General features: G+C 29.0%; 3 protein-coding genes across 3 annotated transcripts; all 3 read right to left on the bottom strand.

Annotated features, from left to right (window-relative positions):
• Positions 1 to 1,338: 1,338 nt before the first annotated feature.
• On the bottom strand, positions 1,339 to 2,073 carry LOC136081380 (uncharacterized). Its single transcript, XM_065798692.1, has one exon. It carries the CDS (start codon positions 2,071 to 2,073, stop codon positions 1,339 to 1,341), a length of 735 nt encoding a protein of 244 aa, XP_065654764.1.
• A 4,721-nt stretch (positions 2,074 to 6,794) lies between these two features.
• Positions 6,795 to 9,063, bottom strand: LOC136081835 (uncharacterized). The gene is made up of 4 exons (XM_065800080.1): positions 8,977 to 9,063; positions 8,488 to 8,583; positions 7,895 to 7,979; positions 6,795 to 7,031 (listed from the first exon to the last, which is right to left on the bottom strand). Exons 2-4 carry the CDS (start codon positions 8,581 to 8,583, stop codon positions 6,853 to 6,855), a joined length of 360 nt encoding a protein of 119 aa, XP_065656152.1. The 5' UTR covers positions 8,977 to 9,063; the 3' UTR covers positions 6,795 to 6,852.
• Positions 9,064 to 18,966: 9,903 nt separating this feature from the next.
• LOC136081836 (uncharacterized) lies at positions 18,967 to 21,574 on the bottom strand. Its single transcript, XM_065800081.1, has 4 exons — positions 21,476 to 21,574; positions 20,657 to 20,752; positions 20,064 to 20,148; positions 18,967 to 19,200 (listed from the first exon to the last, which is right to left on the bottom strand). The coding sequence occupies exons 2-4, from the start codon at positions 20,750 to 20,752 to the stop codon at positions 19,022 to 19,024; spliced, it is 360 nt and encodes a 119-aa protein (XP_065656153.1). The 5' UTR covers positions 21,476 to 21,574; the 3' UTR covers positions 18,967 to 19,021.
• Between the last annotated feature and the right edge of the window lie 392 nt (positions 21,575 to 21,966).

A 21,966-nucleotide genomic window follows, 5' to 3' on the forward strand; every position in this document is an offset into this window, starting at 1 on the left:
GAAAAAAAAAAAAAAAAAATTCACTGATGACATCATCAAAATCAGTGTTGTTTGCAACTTCATTTTCAATTGAAATTAAAGCCAAACTAGACAAACGTTCTTGACCCATTGTTGACCTCATATAGTATTTTATGAGCTTAAGCTTACGAAAACTTCTCTCACACGTTGCAACTGTGACTGGTATGGTGAGGAAAATGCTAATAGTAATTGCCGTGTTGGGATAAGCATTGGTCAAAGAATATTCATGAATGAGCTGCAAAATATCTATCGGGCTAGATTTTTCAAAGTTGTCCATCATTGCGACAGCTTAATATTTAAAGCTTGTCATTTCTGACTGGAAATTGGAAAAATCTAAATCTGCCTTGCAAATTTGAGATAAATGTGCAGTTTTTTTCTTGAGTTCATCCACTGAACTTTTAGAGAGTGAATGTCCGCAGAGGAAGTCAAAATCAGAGGATACAGCAGACATAGCCTCAAACCGCCACTCAATTTTTGTAATAATGCTGTCAAACACAAGGTTGCACTGAAATCCGAATTCTGTTTCTGCTGTGAGAAGGTGAGAGCCATCTTCAGCTTTATAAAGTGCAATCCGCTTCACTTTGCGCTTCATCTTGATTGGAAAGCCACCATCAATTCCGCTCTGGTTAGTTTTTTCTGTGGCATCTGTGATAATTTTGTCCACCCCAACATCTCAAAGGTTCTGAATGAAAGCCTTCAATCTTTTCATTTTTTTTTTGCGGCAATGTCAATTGAAAGTTTTTGACTGAAGCAGTTTGTTTTCCCGGTCAATTAGAGAAAGAATTTGACACCAGAAATCCAACCAACACAAAAAACTGAAATCAATTTAAATGAGAAGTTCTTTTGCACTGCTAACTGTGACAGCATTTGTCATGGGATTGTGGATAATGGATTCCAAAACTTGATGAACGTCTTTGATTTGTCTGTGCAATGGTGTGATTGCTTCTTTTTTGGCAGACCATCTTGTGTCACTGTTTCCTTTTAATGAGATGGTCAACGTTTTTATCAGTTTTTCCCATCTTGACATGGAGCTTGAAAAAAAGTTAAAGATGGCTTGAACCTTTCCAAAAAACTTAATCATGAGTGGGGAAACCTCAGCAGCATGAGCACCATCAAGATTTAAAGTGTGAGCTGCGCATATTGGCTCCATTGCCATAGCCTTGGCCCCGGCAATCGAAAATGTTTAGACCATCCTTCTCCAATTTTTAAGTTATCTCTGTTGCAAGACATTTTCCGGTTTTTTAGTGAGATTCAATGAAGTCCACGAACCTTTCCTTAATTGTGCAGGCTTTCATCACTGATGTGGACATACCTGATGATCTAAGTCATCTGCTCTTTGTGGGAGGCATCTGAAGTGCAGTCAAACAGAACAGAGTAGTATTTAGCTTCTTTGATGTTTGACAAAATTTCTTTCCTGACTTTCTGCCCAAGTAACTCAATCAGCTCATTTTGAATTCGAGGAGAAAAGTAGGATGTTGTGGTTTTTTTTGCTTTAACGGACGCAATGTGTTCAGCCACTAAAGGATAATAATGGCTAATCAAATCAATTAAGCTCAGAAAAATGCCCCTGTTTTGTTGACCAATGTCTTCTCTTGTTCCCCGAAGGGCAAGATTGTTCTTGGTACAGAACAAAATTGCATCAACGATCACTTTCAAGATGTCTCTCCACTTTTTCATCTTTCCACTGACAATTCCCTGCAGATCAGAACCCTGAGTCTTTCCTTCCTTGAGGTTTTTTTCAAGAGTTTTCCAATCAGAATAGCATCTTTGGTGTTGATTGCTGTTTTCATGCTCAGGAATTCTTGGGTTTAGTTTTTTCCAATCACAAAATCCTTTGGAAATTTCTGAGAAATTGTTGGTTTTTGTTGTTGAAAATAACAAACAGCAAAAACAAAATAAAGAACATTTTTTGTTTGTACTGCAGCCAAGTGCGAACAAATTTTTCATCATTGGGATGAATTTTTTTATACCATTTTGGGCTGAAGTGTCGCATTCTGTTGTCAAAATCACACAGCGTGCTTGGGAAAAGTTCTCATATGTCTTGCTCTGGCCCATGCTCAATCGAAAAAGCATCTTGTTTTGTCCGTTATTTTAGGCCATGTTGCTGAATCCCTGTGTTGAAAATTTTCTTCTGAGGCCACTGGAATTCCTGAGATTTCTGAATGAAGTTCATCCTCGTCCATTTCAGCTGGGCCTGAAAGCTGGGCATTTCCATCTTCCCTTGTTGGCTCTGAATCAGTTGTGCAAAATTCTTCTTGACTTTGGCTGATAAAAATCTCCTCTTCAATTAATTCCAAATGATTATCTGAACTTAAGTCAATTATAGGGTCTGTTGAATTGTCATTAACTTCAATACAAATATCCTCTGAAATAATTTGTTTTTCCACTGAGTTTGTTACCAACCACTTTTTGAAACAGTTTTGTAGTTTCTCGTCACTTTCTTGGCGCTGTTTTCTTTTCTTCTTAAATTCAGCACCAGATAATTTTTTGGTTCGATTCAAATTAGAATCATAATTTTCAAAATTTATCAAAGGTATGTTAGTGTTAAAGGGCGCTCTTCTGTTCAGTAAATGAGCTTTAATATTTAGGAGTTTGTGTCAAGAGGCGGAATTTTAATTAATTTTTTTATCAACAGCAGCGACGCCGTGAAAATTTGTTTCATAAACTGATTATTGTTGTTTTAATTTATTAAAATTTGCGCCCTCCCAACTTTGGCGTCTCAGGCCGCGGCCCGGCCGGCCCCGCCCTTGGTACGGCCCTGGTTATCTGCAAAAACAAAGTTATTAATTACTTTTAAAGACAAATTAGTCTCATTTATATACACATACATTGTAAAACTTATCAGGAGGGATTTCGACATCCTCTAGTTGCCATTATGTAAAGAATAGAAGTTACTCAGTAGACACAAACACGTGCATAATGCGTATAAGACATCTAATATATATATACTCTAATTACGTATTAAGTGTAGCTTGAGACGTTTTTTTAAAAAAACTATTTTGAGTGCAAACTTTAAATGCATATTTAATAACGGGTATGCATAACGTTTTTATAGGTTTTATGAAAGTTTTTACAATGCGAAAACGGTAATTTTCGTATTTACAGTACCTAACCTGCAAACATTGTTTTATTGGATTTGCAGTGAACCTATATAGGCATTTTTTTAGCGGTTCATCGAAGTTTTGCTCATCGTTTACTTAGTGGACCATTAGTGGTAGCCGCTATAAATGGCTAGCCGATAATTTTCTGACATTTTTATAGTGGTTAGTTATGACTAACCATTTTTAGCGGCTGCCACTAATCGGTTGTTTATTGGTCCATTGTCCACTAAGCAACCGATTAGTGGCAGCCGAGCAAAACTACAACGGTCCGCACAAAATGCCTATAGAGGTCCGCTGAAAACTCACTATAACATGTTTGCTGTGTACTAGTAACGTATTTTACCATATACAATATACGTATTATAATCTGTCTTGGCAACCACTATTTTTCTTTCCTCATTTAGGCCTAGGTTGCAAGAGAAGCGCACTAACAACCTCTCATGAAATGTTTAAGGCAATGATGATGTATATCACTTAAAACGTTACATCTTTAAGGTGGTTTACCAGGAAATAAAGTTTATATTTTTCAAATTTTTCAAATTTTCTGTTTAGATTGTTTTAAGACACAAAAGGTTTATTTTAAGATTTAAACGAGGTGGTTAAAATAATTTTCCATAGCAACGGCCCCTATCAACACACTTTTCTTTCTTGTTTTGGACTAATTTTTGTATACTTGGCATACTTTTCAAAAAATTGAATTTTAGTATGATGGTTAAGTCTGTTCTATACCGTAGATTAAAAAAAAAAATAAACTAACTACATTTACTTTCAGTGTTAAATAAGAGATGAATAAATGACAAAACTTTATATTTATGTTTACCTCTACTAATGAAGTTGTTTATGGATTTTATTATTTAAATATAGCTAATATAAAAAGTAATGGGAAATAACAAAAATCATTTAAGAAAAGTGAAGAGGACATTCGCTGGGAACAAGTTCCGAAAAGCAAGTAAAACCGAAATAGTAACAACAACTTTACTAAAATAATCATGAAGTGCTAAAAAGCTTAGCAAATTTAAATTGAATGAAAAACAGTGTTCAGATGATTTTAATTTAATTATGTATTTTCCTATTCTCAAAGAAATATTAATGCAAGTTGGTAGCTGCCCAGATTGTCAAAATGGAGTAACCATACAAAATGATGATTCAAAGAGAATGGGATTTTCACACAGTTTGAAAATCAAATGCACATCATGTTCATATGAATGGTGCACTTTTACAAGTAATACTGTGGACAAAAGCACACAAAGTAAAGGCAGGAGTGCATTTGATATTAACTTAAGAATGGTTATTGCTTTTCGTGAGATTGGTCAAGGGCATGAACCTATGAGTTGTTTCGCTTATATTACAAATATGAGTTGCATGAATGTAAATGCTTTTCAACATAATCATAAATTGATTCAAGCTGCATATAATTCTGCTGCTAAAGATTGTTTTTAAAAATTTGTTGCAAATGAATTAAAGCAAATGCCGTTGAGAAATCTCCTACCGGTGTTCTTTTAATATAGGTTTCTCTTGATGGTACAATGCATAATCAAGAACATTCTTCTCTTAACAGTGTAGTTACTGCCATAAATAGAGGTCGATGTGTTTATGCAGATGTATTAAGCAAGTATTGCAGAGGGTGTCAAATTTGGTTCAACAGAAAACAACATTCTAAATATGAAAACTGGAAAAAAAGTCACAATTGATCTTTAAACCTCACAAACTTGTCAGGGGCAATGGAAAGGATTGGTGCACTTAATATCTTTCAACGCTCATTAGAATTGTATGCACTCATATAAAAGTACTATCTTGAAGATGGGGACTCCTCTTCTTTTAATTATGTAGTAGCAAGTGATCAGTGTAAGCTGAGTATGATATCAAACCAGAAAAGTTAGAGTGCATTGGACACATTCAGAAAAGAATTGGAACCTGTCTCCGTAATCATCGTAAAGAGAAACATGGAGGGCTAAAGTTAACTGGAAAAAATAATCTGACAGAAAGGGCAGTGAATATCATCCAGAACTATTTTGGAATGGCTATTTGCCAAACTGCTAAAAATTGCAAATTAAATGATACACAAAAGATATACCAAATGAAAAAGAACATTAGAGCAGTACTTTTTCACTGTAATTTCAACAGTCAATCACAACGCCATGTTTTATGTCCTGTAGGACCTGAAAGTTGGTGTAAGTGGAAAAAAATCAGAAGATGACCAGGGAAATGTCAATTATAAACCAAAAGTTAATCTACCTATATGGGTTCATGATATTATATTAAGTGATTTCAATGATTTAAGTGATGACCAATTATTGAAAAAGTGTGTTCATGGAGAAACACAAAATTGCAATGAAGGGATCAATAATGTAATTTGGTCTAGGTGTCCCAAAAATGTGTTTGTGAAAAAAGTTACCCTTGAAATTGGAGTGAATTCAGCTATATTGAGTTTTAATGAAGGAACATCTGGTCTTAAACGCGTTTTTGAGTATCTAAATATACCACACAGTGGTAAGACTGTAACCGGTTCATTGAAAAAGGACAAGTGTCGTGTTAGTAATATGGAGAGAAAAAAAAAACTTTTATTAAAAAAAGAAGAATTCAATTAAGGGGATAATCTAAAGGCTGGTTTGATAAAGAATAAGAACTTGAAGCTAAAAAATTGTATGCTTCTTGAAGTTTTTAGACTGTTTTTTATCTTTATATTTTCAGAATGCTGTTTTCTCAATATGTCATTTTTTGCTATTTACCTTTACGCGGAACAAGATATTTCCAGGTCGGTTTAAGATAGGGAGCTGAAACTTTCAGCATTTGCAGTTACAACTTAGATCTGGAGACTGAACTAAAATCAAGACATAAGGTGCTCTATTTACAGTGTTATTACTCATTGTTCATGATTTTTTCATGTAGACCCCCTGAAAAGTGGTATAAGTTATAGCAAATTTTAATAACTGGCCTTTCTACTTGTGCAATGAACTTCATTTTAGTTCAGGAACTAGATAATATAAGATTATTTGTGATTAAATAAGCAAGATTATTTGTGCAAAATTTCGAAAGAAAAAGATAATTTATCTTTGAGTTTTCTTGTTTCATCCATGTGTACAGTTTAATGCCTTTTTCGGCTAAAATTTGATGTTTTTTATAAAAAATTTCAGAAATTCAAATTTTTTTTCATAACTAGTAACTAAATTTTGCTATTGGAAATATTTTATTTAATTTTCTGAAAAAGAAAATTCAATTTGACAAAAAAAAAATTATTACCTGGTAAACCACCTTAAAACAATATAGAAAAATTTGAAATTCTCAGAATCAGCATGGAAAATTAATTAGTAAGCAAAAAAAGTTTACAGTAGGCAAAAGCTTTGTAAAAATTTGTAAAAATGTGTAATCAATACAATTTTAGTTAAAACTTAACTTAAGTATATTAGCTTTTTATCTATTTTTACTCACTGTTTTTTAAATCGTTAATTTTTAATTATTTGATTTATAGGCATTTTAGTTTATCAGATTTATTTTTACAATAGTATTTTGTTTCTACAGCCTGTCCATTTCTTCTCACTCTCACATATTTAGTAATAAAAAAGTGCTTAACCTTTCGAAGTTTGAGCCCGAGTCATGTAAGCTTTTCGCAAATCTTGGACTTCAAAATTCAAAAGTTCAAGAGTCCATCTTATATCAAGAAAAACTACAGATAAATAATTTTCTTTCAACCAAATTCTTATTGTGTTTACAAACTTGTTTACAAATTTTTGTTTTATCCAGCAAATAAAAGCAATTTCGGAATGAGTTTCATAAGTCCTGAAATTCCTCCATTAAGAACGCCGATAATAAGGTCTTGATTGTTGGATACGAACTCATGAAGCTTGTCTCCAACTAAAGGAATTTTGTTTAATAATCCCCATGAAACAAGAAAGTCGAGCTTTGCTCTGAGCGCTAAAGAACAATGAAAAAAACAACAACAGTTAAAGACAAATAAAAATACAATGTATCAACTAAATTCTTTTTTGTCAAAAATATTTTCTTGAGTAAAAAACTAAAAAATTAATTTATTACAAAAAACATTAATCTTCGTGTTTTTATTGAGTCATGTGTATATATTTTATATAAGCCCAGGGCCCAGAAAAAAACAAAAGTGTGCTGGAGAGAAATAAGTTTTGCCTCCCCCACCACCACCACCTTACGACAATTTTTATTAGGACTTTCTGAACGTAATAATGTGATTAAGGGTCTAACTTTTTTTCGCTAAAATTTTCGCTACCATAGGGACCCCATCTACGTCTCCCTCCGAGCCCCTCAGTGCCAGTCCAACCCTGTCTTTGTTTTTTAAATTAGTAATTAATATTACTTGATGTTTTCATTTTATAATTAAATTTGGAGTACATTTTTTTAAATTCAATCAAACTAAGCTAACTTTTCATTAATTTAATTTTTAGTTTAGTTTAACTAGATTGTTTACATTTTTATTTGTTTCAATTAACGGCTCATTATTTCATCAGACTTAATAACAAACTACAGTTTTTTATACCTTATTATGTAATTATTATACCTTATTATGTAATATAATAAATAAATTAGGCAAGATCGTTTACAAAAAAAGAATTTAGCAATTTTTAAAATTTTAAAAGTTTATTAATATAAAAATATGCATTCGTAATTTAATTTAAGTATTTCGTTAGACTTACTTAGATTTGATAAAGCTAAACACTAAGTTTGCAAACAAAGATTTTTTTAAGTAAACAACTCAAGTTCAAACATGTTTTAAAGAAAACATGGTTTGTTAAAACAAAGCTTTTTACCATTAGTTAAAAAATCGATGTTATTGTATCCACTGTATGCATATCCATCAATATCTTTTTCTAGGCTGTCATAAGCTGAGCATAACTAAAAAGAACATTTTTATTTTAAATATGTTATCTTATTATTGTAAACATTTTCAAACTTTTCTTTTGTTATTTAAAAAAATTATTTTGCTGCTATTGTATTATTTTTTTATTTTAATCAGCAAACATTATCAGTTTTAAAATAAAAGAATCATTGTTCATCTCCCTCTCTGGAAAGAAAAGGAGATGAACAATGGTAAACAATGATGAGCAATGATGAACACTGATAAGCAATGATGAACAATGTAGTAATAATAGAATATTGAAAAAAAAATCTCCAACAGATAAAGCTGCAGAATGTTTTAAGTTTAAAATATCAATTAAATATAATTTTATTTAAGAAAAGTTTATTTAAGAAATCAAGAATAAACATTATTTATTTCCACTATTTTTTCAAATTTTACAAGAAAATAAGAATATTTAAGATATCGAGGAAATAGCATGCAATTTAAAAAAAGTTTTACAAAAAACATATTATTGACAACATTCTTTATAACATTAAATAATACCTCGTTGCTGTACAATGACAAACAGTCATCTTCCTCCACCGGTGCTGAATAAGCGAAACTCACAAAGAAAAGCGTAAAAACAACTGCAATCTTCATCTTGATGTGATAAATGCATATAAAATCAAAAAGTTTCATTTTATTTTTTAAATTTTAATAAAAAAAAATTGTATTCGTTTCATAATTTATATAATTATAATTATATGTATGCATGTACATGTATACATATATAATATGTGTACATGTATAAGAAAATTCATAGTAGATAATATACAGTACGATTTGTTAAATATACACTGTATATATAATATAACTGCATGTAATTATGTATGCACGTGCTTATGTATAAATAGCAATATTTATTTTTAAAGTGTTCACAGAACTATCATGCAGTTTCATTGTGTTCACAGATAACTGTGATGGAATTTAAAAATAATCAAAGAAATGTAATGTGGTTCAATAAGAAAAAAAACTTATTTGAAAAAAACTTACTTTAATGCACGTTTGATACAACTAGAATAAAAAATTTTCTTGCTTCATTTATACAGATTTTCTTGCTTCATTTATACAGATTTTTTCAAACAAACCTGGAAAGCTAATCAAATATTTTTAGATTCTTGAATATTTTATTTTCCGCTATCTGTAAATATCATTGCAGAATGTTTTAAATATGTTTAAGAATGTTAAAAAAAAAACAAAGCAGGTGTCTAAACACCATAAAATCCAAAAGTTATTTGCCTAGGGGAATATTGCCAGAGTTGGTAATGTTAAAAGCCTAATTTATTTCTCGCAAACACTTTTTAATAAAAAGCGACATTTTTTGAAAAAAAACCTAAAGTCTATTTTATTAAATTATATAAAAACTAAATGTATGAAACGAGCTTTCTAAGGCATTCAAGTCTTATTTCATGTTTTAAAAACTTAAAAAACTTAAAAACTTAAAAAACGTAAAAAGTATCTATGACAATAACTATAAAAAATTTTTTCATCTTTAAAAAATGGCGTAACACTTTTTTAAAAAATGGCGTAACACTTTTTTTATCTCATCTCATCTTAAATTAGCTCTCTCATCTGGGATTATTAAATTAAATAAAAGTTTGTTTCTATAAATGAATTGAAAATTATTTAAATTAGGATAATAGTTTTCTTGAACAACCTAATTATAAACAAAATATCAGAAATAGATTAGTACCAAAAAAAAAAATAAACCACATGATTAAACTTATAAAAGTTGAGTTTGTTTAAAATTTATTCTAAAATTTCAGGGTAGATTTCCCTATATTGAACATGTTAACAAGCGTGGTATTTGCCAAAGTATGATTTTAGTATAAAATTAATTTAATTTTAACATGAATATTACTTAACAGCGCGAGAATAAAATTTAGGGACCATTGGGAAGGCTGCCTTCCTGCATGTGGAAGTTAAGAATAAAAAAAGGGTAAATTTATTTATATCTATAACGATATTTAATTAATTACACTTACCCTTTTTTCGATAACAAATTTTATTTGTGAAAAATATTCTTTTTTTGAATATTAACATACTATTACAGGAAAATAAAAAATTGCTTAATCTTCAAAGAATTAAATGGGTTGATGTTATTATTAGGATAAATACTGGCTTAGTTTGAATAAACTTTTAATTGAACTTTCGTTCTTCACAAGAGTTAAAGAAAATTAATTGTATATTAAACTATTACTTTTCTATATCCTTTTTGTATTACTTTGAAACCATGTCTGTACAAAAAACTAAAACCCAACGTTAGAGTTACAAGCTCGGATAACCTAAAAACTGACTGAAAAGTGATTTACAGCTATTAATTATTGTTATGAAATGGTGAGTTATCCATGCAACAGTGTATTGCATGCCGTATTTAAACTATAACAAAACACGTGTTAAAATAATTATGTGTACTTTTATAGTGGTATATATCATAAAGAACAGGTTTGATGTTAAAGTTTTATGGTTTTATGTGAACTAGACAAGAAAATTGCTCACAAGTAAAAGATGTCTCAGGCATGCATAAAATACTTTCATCTACTTTTTCAAGTTTAGGATTCTTAGGAGAGAGAACTTGTTGTTCACAAGCACTCAAAAATATTCTAAAATTAATTAGTTGAATATTTCTGAATTTGGCAAGATCCAAAATTATCCAATATCTAAACTCTAGCCAATTATAACTTTTTTTGACATTTAGGAGATGCAAGGTGGTCTCCATTGGTTCAAATTGAGTTGCAAATCTCGTTTGACACAGCCCATAGATGTATAGTAAAGCTAGTGATAGTAGTCTTCTAGAGTCTAACAAAATATGAAAAACCGATGTTTTTCAACCGATGTTTTTCGATGAAACCAAACCAGCCGCATCCCATGTGAATTTGAAGCGAATGTTACTCTGGGCTCATTTTTACAAATAAAAGTTTTATCAGACTTAAAATTAAATGAAACTTTTACATAATTTAAAATATATAATATAAATTAATTCTGAACATCGAAATTGCTAGTTTCTAAAAGTTTTGGTTTTGAACGAGCCATTAATTTTAGACGACAGTATAAAGTGCTATTAGTGCTTACTTTAGTCTTTTAATCTTTTTTTTGAAAGCTGTTCGATCCTTCTGATCCAATCCTTTTTTATACTTTGGCGCCAATTCTTGTTTGTAAGATTTAGCTTTAATTTCTGAACTTTTATTTTTTCAAATGTGGAGTAATTTCATTTAAGACACATGCATATTTTCTTGTTGGCGTTTTTAAAATATTTTTTCAGAAAACGCAAAACTTTTTTACAGACTTTTGGTGATGATTTAATTGCAGTACCCCTGAAATTTTTAATAAACTTGACTCGATCATTTTCATTTTGATATCTTTGAATAATTCTGTGCTCATGTTTTCTTTTTTTTTACTTCACCTTTTGCAATATTAGGCATCCATAAAAAAGCGCTGTCTTTGCTTGTTCTTTTTGGTACATAATAATTCACTCTTAAGTGTGTAAAAAAGTTTTGCTTCGCCATTATTTTACTAATGATCTGATTTGAATAAAACTTTAAGTATTTACTCTCTAATGTCCATGAAATTGTACTTTAAAATTTTCATTTAAGTCCAATCAATAGTTTTATCATATATTTTTCAATAGTTTGATTAGATCAATTGTATCATACAGGAAATACCTTGAAGTGTTGGTGGTTTTTTGAATAGCCATAAGTTTTTTTTTACATTTGCTGAAAGCTTATGCTTAGAATTCGAACATGCGATATAGTCATTCAAATACCCGGGGGTAGTTGTTCCACTAACACTCTTTAATAAATCAATAACAGTTCAGCAAATTAAAGCCTATTTTACAATGTGAACCTTAAAATAAATGTTCTGTGCAATAATTTTGAAACAACTTTTTTAATTATGTTGAAATTTTATTTGATAATTTCATAATTGTTTTGCGTTAAGTTTATGTAAACAGATTGTATACATGACGTTCAGATTTTCAGCTGTACTTTTTAATGTAGATTTTTTATACCTTAAAGGGCAGCTCTAAATTTTGAATGAATTTATAAGTTATAATTTAAATTATACAAAATGTTTTTTAATCTAGTTTTATTAATAAGTTAAAGAATATTAAAATGAGATAAGATTAATAAAACAAAATAAAGTTGAATAAAAATAATTTACAAATGCTGTGGGTTATTGCAAAAAACAACAACTGTTGAGGGTACAAATTGCTTAAAAAAGGAAGATATAATATTGATCCTAGAACTATAAACTGCATTTTAGATGGTACTATATTTAGTAAAAATAAAAACCATCTTTCAATTTTCGTTAAAAGTTTTAAAGATTTCAATAGTATCGTATGCAAAAAATAAGAACAGATGTCTAATGGATGAAAAAAAAATGTTTGTCCACAGTCATCTTAAATTTATTAAAGTATTGTATGCATGCAAAGCATATGATACTCAGTACCTTTATACTGAAAGCTCTCTTTCTATGAGCCGTGCTTTAAACTGCATTAGAGCAATGGGTGAAATTTATCTAAGTCAATAAAAGTAGAATTAAAGGTATAAGGAAGAATAGTAAAAAAATCTTAGAAAGATTATGTTACGATATAATGAAGAACGGTAGAGAAACCTTAAAAGGAGTGCGGTACGGTATAATAGATACTAAATGCACATTTAATCATGGTGAAACACCAAAACTTATAAATTTAAATTTATAGGGAGTGCAAGTAGTGCTCTTTAGAAAAGGAGACTGCTGCTATCAAATGATCTGCGAGAACAGAGATTATATTACTATTCACCTACTTGTATATTGTTCTGGGAATGTATTTATTATCTTGTATTATCTTTTATTATTATTATTGTATTATCTTGTATTATCTGGGAATGTATTTATTATCTTGTATTATCTTTTATTATTATTATTGTATTATCTTGTATTATCTGCGAATGTATTTATTATCTTGTATTATCTTTTATTATTATTATTGTATTATCTTGTATTATCTGGGAATGTATTTATTATCTTGTATTATCTTTTATTATTATTATTGTATTATCTTGTATTATCTGGGAATGTATTTATTATCTTGTATTATCTTTTATTATTATTATTGTATTATCTTGTATTATCTGGGAATGTATTTATTATCTTGTATTATCTTTTATTATTATTATTGTATTATCTGGTATTATCTTGAAAAGTAATATCTAGAAAAATGGCACAAAAACTCACCGTGGAAAAGATTCGAAACTAAAAATTATAAGATCCCAAAATAATGCTCTTTACAAAGATTTCCGAAAACTTAATTTCTTTTCGTTGGTAGAAAATGTAATCGTATCTTTTTTTTTGTCACAAAAAAACCTGAAAAATACCCAACGAGTTATCCAAGATCTTACTAAACTCACATTACCAATTTAAGATGTGCCAAATTCGCTTCCATTTTCACAGTTGAATCTAAAAAAGATCTAAAAAAAAAACTTAAGTATAACTCAACAACATTGATCAATGGAGGGATAGATCAAAGGTCTTAGAAACGGTAACCGAAAAGGAAAATGAGACGAAGCATAAAGACAAAAAGAAGCAGGTAAGTAAAAAAAAGTTGTGCAATAATAAAAGAACAGTTTATCAAATGCAAAGATCATTATCAATTTAAAGGAAGGTGTTTTGTATTTGGTTACAAGCAGTGCCCTATTTGCAATAACTTTTAAAGTCAGTTTGTAGCAAGCAGTTCTGCAAAGCTAAAGGTATTAAATTAAAAATGATAGAAGCTTTTGAATCGAACATCAATATCAACTATTTTTTAAATCTTTTTTTTTTCTGATTGAAATCATTTTTTTTTTTGTTAATTTGAAATTTTTCTTTGATATTGGTTTATTTATTTGCAAAATTATATTTGACAGACAATATTTTACAAAGACAGTTTTTTAGAAGTTTTAAAAAAACCAATGTTCATCTTAAATTTAAGTCTGCAAAACGCAGGTCTGAAAAATGTAAGTCTAAATTTCCTAATCATAACTAGAACAGCGTTAGGATTTAAATGTTATTTTTAAGTTGAAACTCAAGTCCTTCTATCATTGATGGTTGCCGTATATAGCCTTTATCACTTAATTCTTTGTTTTAAATGTTAGTTTTATGTTTTAAGTGAAACCATGTGTTTCAATTTTTAAAGCAAATACAGAATACAATTAGTTGTCCGTGAATACCTGACATAGAATGGACTTACTGTTGTTTTATTTTATTACTGTTAAATTATATTGTCTTATGCCTTGTGTTCTTGCCTGTATAATAAAAATTTTTCTTCAGATGATTTGAAAATACAAGAGACCAAAATTCAATGATCAACTTTTTAAGGTGCGCCTACATTTTAAGGTACGAGTACCTGTACAGCTATTTTAGCTTGTCACATTTAATTGAATGCATACTATTTAATCGTATGCATAGCTAATACAAAGTAGAAATGTTTAGTTGCTCATTAAACAAATTTATATAAATTGTGATAACTAATTTTAACTAAAAGATATTAATGATATAGTAAAGAGTTAAGAACCGTGTAATTACCCATTATTTCTTTCTATTAGTATTTATTACGATGCTGGATAACTGTTAATCCCCATGAATTTAAAGCAATCATAGAAACGGATTATCTGTAAAGTTCAAATCGCTTGAGAGCAAAAACTTGTAAAGTGTTTTTTCAGTGAGAAAATTTGTTGGATCTAAATACTTTGTACAAGTCTTTTTCACGCCTTTTACATGCTTCCACCACGTCATTTTGTCTCTTGAATGACGAGGTAAAGCCATGTTTATGTTTCGCAGCTTTGTTGCAGATTAAGCATAGCACTAAATGTCTTTAATTTTAACGGTCCAGGCTGCTCTAAACAAAAACAAGGCTTCTATAAACGACACAGCTCAACGATTTGAATTTAATTAGTTTCATCATCCAACTGAAAAAATTATAAACTTTTGTAATTATATTTTTTTTGAAGTCAACGCACAACTTATTCTTTTGAAGTCGATGTACTGATAAAAAATTCAAAAACAAAACAAAAAAATGTGTTTTCATATTGGAACGGAGAATATGCGAGTATAAATATTAAATACCAAAACATTCAAGGAAACACTTTTATTTTATTCTTCTTTTATGTTTATGTTTTTTATATTATTTGCTTTATTATTTTTCAAGCTTTTTATAATTTTTTGGGTGGGGCTGAGCTTCACCGTTATATTACTTGATAAGGACTGAGTCTCAAGCACCCAGCGTGCTCTACGCCTATAAACAGTTCTACCTACATTAATGAAAATAAAAATACTAGACATCTTACTAACACACCAAAGCACTACTTTAAAATAAATATGCTATAGAGATATTCTTTCGCCAAGCCATGAACGCAACATCTAACTTCGCAAACGCAACATCAACCTATGCGTTGATAGAGAGCGGAACAACATTTATAAACAAATGAATGGAGTATACTTCCACCCTATGAAAACCTGGCCACTATCCAGATTATATTCTGGATCAAAAACAAATCAAACCAAAACGTGATGTGGAGTATAGTTAGACAAATAGTTCAGGGAATAAAAAACTAACCTGATGAACGTAGACTATTCCTTTTTGAAAATAGTGCAAGATAATAACAAATATCACGCCAGGATAATCAGTAAATTTGCAAAAAAATGAAGAACCAAATATTTGTTACGGATCATTTCATAGACCTGATTAGAAATGCAATCAAGAGGGCTCCATAATTGATTGTTAAAAAAAAGGAGACCCATAAATTTTTTTTATTAAGTTTTTAGTTAAGTTTAAATAACATTTTTTAAAGTTTTTTAAAATTTTGATTATGTTTTTATCACTTAATTTACGAGAATTTTATATAATTTTGACTTTTTTGTATTCAAAATTTTTAGAACTTTTATTTTGTATTTTATGCCTATTTTCTACTTAATATGATTGGCTCTTTTAACTTTATTATTTTTTGTATCAAGACAGTTATCTAAAAACTGACTTTCTTTCAATTCAGATTTGATTTTCATTTTAGATTTGATATCAGATTTCATTTCAGATTTGGTTTCAGATTTCATTTCAGATTTCAGATTTCAGATTCATTTCAGATTTCAGATTTCATTTCATGTCATTTCATTTGATTTCAGATTTCATTTCAGATTTAATTTCATTTTAGATTCAGATTTCATTTAAGATTTGATTTCATTTCCTTTTTATATTCTTTTCTTTTTTCTCGTTCATGTTCTCTATACTTTATTCTGTTAATTAATACACTTCTTCGATCAGACTTTTGATCAACTTTTTCATATTTGGATAAAAAATACTCTATAATTGTTTACGCTTTTTTTGACTTTTGTACACCAACGTTTAGTTGTGATTAAATATCAAGTTATTGTTATATTTTTACTTGCCTAGAGGTGGGGTTTGAAGCACGGATCCTTTGTTTCTGAGGCAAGTGCGTTTAGTTAGAATTTAAAATGAAAAAATGGCTCAGTTAGAATTTAGAAAGAACATATGGCTTAGTTGGCGTTGCAGTAAACACCAATTTTTCGGGCATTTTTATATTGATGAATCGTTATAATTCTGTTCATAAAATAACATCAGGAAAACGTGATAAAGGCGCTGAAAACAAAAAGAAGAACACAAATACATTACCGTTTACCGAAAAGTGAGTTTATAAAGTGTTGTACCAGAAAAAGTGAACGAGAACCAGCAAAATACTATTAGTTTTATTCAATACTTTTTGGTGCAACCCCTTTATGTTGATTCAAAATGAAATCTAGCATTTACAATCTGTCAAATGAAAAAATGTGATGATTACTTTGAAACTATTTTTAAAATTTTTTTGGAAGCGCTACCTAAATGCCATTAATAAATAAATGATTAAATAAAATAGATTTTTACAATGCAGAATCATTTTTATTCATATAAGATTTGATAGAGAAAAAATTAAAAAAAATGTTATATATGAAAATTTACAGAGTAGAAAATACATAGTTACATATGTTGGCATGGAGTAACCAAAACGCAAATGGTGTGACTTGTAGCCTTTTTGATTGACAGGTCTGACTTACGTTCATGTTTATCGCTGACAATATTTGTTATTTAGATTCATTGATAGTTTAAAATTTTATTCATTTACTAATAGGAAAAAAAGCAAACTAGTTACAGTTTATAGTTAAAATAGGACCAGTTTTCATTTTCAGGAAAAGAGAGTGTTTAAACGCCACTGCTCGTGAAAAATAGACTCAGATGCATCATGTGGTATGCGGTAATGGTGTAGTGGTAGAACGCTCGCTTCATAAGAAAAAGGTTCCGAGTTCGATTCCCACCACGTCCCTGGTAGTATCGCGCTCAACTTGTTTCCCCGCGAAGCGGGCTTGTTCGTTAAGGTTCGTGTTTCGGAGTTATAGAGTTGTGGGAGGGTTATAACCACATGTAGCCTCCTCATCTGAAGTGGCCTTCTCGGCCTTGGGGAGGTGAAATACAAAAAAAAAAAAAAAAAAAATGTAATATAACTAAAATGTTTTTCTATTAATTTCTCTCATTAAAAGCAATTGGATTTAAAATGTTATTTAAAATAACATTTTTAATTCTTCTTTTTTTGTTTTTTTATGTTAGAAGGAGGGTGAGGAAGAGGGGGTGGGATGGGAACACATGTCTTTCTAAGATAAGATTTCATTTTTTAAATAAAGATAAAAGTATTTAAAATAAAGAAACATTTTTGATAATATTGTTTGTTAAACCAAAACCTTTACACCCACCCTGACACAAAGATACACCTCTTATATCTCTTATATTGGGGGTTGACTGAAAACTATGACCATTTTTTTAACATAAAACTAACAATTATATAAAAGCCTTTTTATAATAGAAACATTGAAATTGAATTTTAAACATGAATTTTTAGACAATAAAGATGATAATTCAGAACCCCTCTAGCCCCCTGGTGGTCAGAGACCTATGTAAATCTTTATTACACCCTTATAAATATCTTTAAATAGCAAGTTATAGACATTTAGATAAGATATGACAAAGTTAATAAAATAATAGTTTTGTTAAAATAAAACTAATTTTTAACCAGAGTTTTTTCAATAAATTAATATATCTCGAATATTCTGGTTTTTGCTGTTGTACCTTTGCATTCGATAAGCCTTATACATTTTTCAAACACTTTTACTCCTATAAACTCCTATGAACTAGATATGTTATTAAACACTCTTGCTCCTATGAACTCAAGTCTAAATAGGTTTTTAAACAATCTACTCCTATGAACTCCATTCTAAATAGGTTAGCGTTCTTTTAGATGATTCAAAAATTTGGCGTTAGCGTTCTTTTAGATGATTCAAAAAAAACCTGAAAATTTATTGTTAATATTTGTATTAGTTTTAGAACAACTTTTTAAGCGTTTTATTAAAAATTTAAAATCTTACTTTGAATCATCCAAAACGATAACTATCTGAATAATGCGTTCACCTCGACTAAAAATTTGCAAACATTGGTTAAAAATGCTTTAACTTATAAAATACGTCAAAATGCGCACGTTTAATGTCACGAATAATGCACACGAATATGCGCACGTTTAATGTTATTAGATCTGCGTATAGTAAACATTCAAAGAGCAAGTCATTTTATGGTGATATATGTATCATCATTGCCAACTCTCCAACGCTGCATTTTGCCAACGCTCAGTAAATGAACAAATATTGTTAGTGTCAGGTGATTAAAGTTGTGCTAAAGTGTCTCCTCGTTGTAAAACCTTTTATTGCGCAAGCTATTGCTTGGTTAATGGAACAAATAATAACCTAATCACATTAAGTAAGTAAACGCGTGATACTGAGCTTTGTGAGTGATTTCTTTTCACTCTCTACATTGTAGTAAAAAAACTGTTTAACCTATCGAAGTCTAAGCCCAAATTACGTACACTTTTTGCCAAGCTTGGACTTTGGAATTCAAAATTTCGAGAATCTTGTTTATAAATCAAGAATAATAATAAATAAAACATAAAAATTGTTTTCTTGTTTATCTCAAAATTGTTTACAAATTTTTGTTTTATCCAGCAAATAAAAGCAATTTCGGAATGAGTTTCATAAGTCCTGAAATTCCTCCATTAAGAACGCCGATAATAAGGTCTTGATTGTTGGATACGAACTCATGAAGCTTGTCTCCAACTAAAGGAATTTTGTTTAATAATCCCCATGAAACAAGAAAGTCGAGCTTTGCTCTGAGCGCTAAAGAACAATGAAAAAAACAACAACAGTTAAAGACAAATAAAAATACAATGTATCAACTAAATTCTTTTTTGTCAAAAATATTTTCTTGAGTAAAAAACTAAAAAATTAATTTATTACAAAAAACATTAATCTTCGTGTTTTTATTGAGTCATGTGTATATATTTTATATAAGCCCAGGGCCCAGAAAAAAACAAAAGTGTGCTGGAGAGAAATAAGTTTTGCCTCCCCCACCACCACCACCTTACGACAATTTTTATTAGGACTTTCTGAACGTAATAATGTGATTAAGGGTCTAACTTTTTTTCGCTAAAATTTTCGCTACCATAGGGACCCCATCTACGTCTCCCTCCGAGCCCCTCAGTGCCAGTCCAACCCTGTCTTTGTTTTTTAAATTAGTAATTAATATTACTTGATGTTTTCATTTTATAATTAAATTTGGAGTACATTTTTTTAAATTCAATCAAACTAAGCTAACTTTTCATTAATTTAATTTTTAGTTTAGTTTAACTAGATTGTTTACATTTTTATTTGTTTCAATTAACGGCTCATTATTTCATCAGACTTAATAACAAACTACAGTTTTTTATACCTTATTATGTAATTATTATACCTTATTATGTAATATAATAAATAAATTAGGCAAGATCGTTTACAAAAAAAGAATTTAGCAATTTTTAAAATTTTAAAAGTTTATTAATATAAAAATATGCATTCGTAATTTAATTTAAGTATTTCGTTAGACTTACTTAGATTTGATAAAGCTAAACACTAAGTTTGCAAACAAAGATTTTTTTAAGTAAACAACTCAAGTTCAAACATGTTTTAAAGAAAACATGGTTTGTTAAAACAAAGCTTTTTACCATTAGTTAAAAAATCGATGTTATTGTATCCACTGTATGCATATCCATCAATATCTTTTTCTAGGCTGTCATAAGCTGAGCATAACTAAAAAGAACATTTTTATTTTAAATATGTTATCTTATTATTGTAAACATTTTCAAACTTTTCTTTTGTTATTTAAAAAAATTATTTTGCTGCTATTGTATTATTTTTTTATTTTAATCAGCAAACATTATCAGTTTTAAAATAAAAGAATCATTGTTCATCTCCCTCTCTGGAAAGAAAAGGAGATGAACAATGGTAAACAATGATGAGCAATGATGAACACTGATAAGCAATGATGAACAATGTAGTAATAATAGAATATTGAAAAAAAAATCTCCAACAGATAAAGCTGCAGAATGTTTTAAGTTTAAAATATCAATTAAATATAATTTTATTTAAGAAAAGTTTATTTAAGAAATCAAGAATAAACATTATTTATTTCCACTATTTTTTCAAATTTTACAAGAAAATAAGAATATTTAAGATATCGAGGAAATAGCATGCAATTTAAAAAAAGTTTTACAAAAAACATATTATTGACAACATTCTTTATAACATTAAATAATACCTCGTTGCTGTACAATGACAAACAGTCATCTTCCTCCACCGGTGCTGAATAAGCGAAACTCACAAAGAAAAGCGTAAAAACAACTGCAATCTTCATCTTGATGTGATAAATGCATATAAAATCAAAAAGTTTCATTTTATTTTTTAAATTTTAATAAAAAAAAATTGTATTCGTTTCATAATTTATATAATTATAATTATATGTATGCATGTACATGTATACATATATAATATGTGTACATGTATAAGATATTTTCATTTTATTTTTTAAATTTTAATGTTTCATTATTTATAATGTTACTATTATATAACAGCAATTTAAAAAAAAGAAATTATGAAGTTGAATGCAGCTCCCGTTAAACTGAATGATATTTATAATTTAGATATGTAATTATAAAATTTATTCAGTTTCACAGGAATTTATATTATATAATAATTATAAAAAAATGTAAACATGAATATGTTTGTTTTTAGTGGATTACACCACTCTGTTTTATCATATAAACACTATGTACATAAAATAACGGAGTTTGAACATGTACACACGAGTATTTTAATAAAAACGGCATATTATTTTCTTACTTTGCTTTAGTTTATATTTACTTTTAAAACGTTCACAGAACTGTCATGCAACTTAAAAGTGTTCACAAAATTGTCATGCAGTTTCAAAGTGTTCACAGAACCGTCAATCAACTTAAAAGTGTCCGCGTAACTGTCGTACAGTTTAAAAAGTCCATAGAATTAATAATGTTCATAGAGTTGCAATGCAGTCAATCATTAGTTTAATAAGAAAAAGAAATTTTGTTTAATAAAAACTTACTTTAATGCACGTTTGCAACAACTAAAATAAATTTTTTTTTGCGCTTTCTTTATTTAGATTTTATCAAACAAACCTGGGGAAGCTAATCAAACAGTTTTAGATTTTTGAATAATTTTTTTTTCGTTATCAGTAAATATCGTTGCAGAATGTTTATAAACTTAAAACAGGTGACAAAACACTATAATTCAAAAGTTATTTGCTTTGGGGAAATTTGCCAGAGCTGGTAATGTTAAAAGTCTAATAATTTATTTCCGCAAAATCTTTACAATAATAAACAAAATTTTCAGGAAATAAAATCTTAAAGACTATTTTATTATATAAACGCATTATTAAAAAACAAAAAAACGGATCTGCACGTCCAAGAAAAGCAATATAGAAAATGAGCTTTCTAAGACATACAAGTCTTGTTTCACGTTTTATAGACTTAAAAATGTAACAAGAATCTACGACAAACATTAAGAAAAAAATCTTTAAATATAAGGGTGCAACAC

The sequence above is a fragment of the Hydra vulgaris genome, chromosome 06, assembly GCF_038396675.1.
Source record: "Hydra vulgaris chromosome 06, alternate assembly HydraT2T_AEP".
In the NCBI taxonomy this organism is placed as follows: Eukaryota; Metazoa; Cnidaria; class Hydrozoa; order Anthoathecata; family Hydridae; genus Hydra; species Hydra vulgaris.

What these genes read in the sequence shown, in the direction of transcription:
- LOC136081380 (XM_065798692.1), bottom strand. Translation starts at nt 2,073, where the DNA reads ATGGGCCAGAGCAAGACATATGAGAACTTTTCCCAAGCACGCTGTGTG.
- LOC136081835 (XM_065800080.1), bottom strand. Translation starts at nt 8,583, where the DNA reads ATGAAGATTGCAGTTGTTTTTACGCTTTTCTTTGTGAGTTTCGCTTAT. An exon ending in TGTCATTGTACAGCAACGAG is followed by an intron (nt 7,980 to 8,487) that starts GTATTATTTAAT and finishes TGTTCTTTTTAG; the next exon opens with TTATGCTCAGCTTATGACAG. An exon ending in CATCGATTTTTTAACTAATG is followed by an intron (nt 7,032 to 7,894) that starts GTAAAAAGCTTT and finishes ATTGTTCTTTAG; the next exon opens with CGCTCAGAGCAAAGCTCGAC.
- LOC136081836 (XM_065800081.1), bottom strand. Translation starts at nt 20,752, where the DNA reads ATGAAGATTGCAGTTGTTTTTACGCTTTTCTTTGTGAGTTTCGCTTAT. An exon ending in TGTCATTGTACAGCAACGAG is followed by an intron (nt 20,149 to 20,656) that starts GTATTATTTAAT and finishes TGTTCTTTTTAG; the next exon opens with TTATGCTCAGCTTATGACAG. An exon ending in CATCGATTTTTTAACTAATG is followed by an intron (nt 19,201 to 20,063) that starts GTAAAAAGCTTT and finishes ATTGTTCTTTAG; the next exon opens with CGCTCAGAGCAAAGCTCGAC.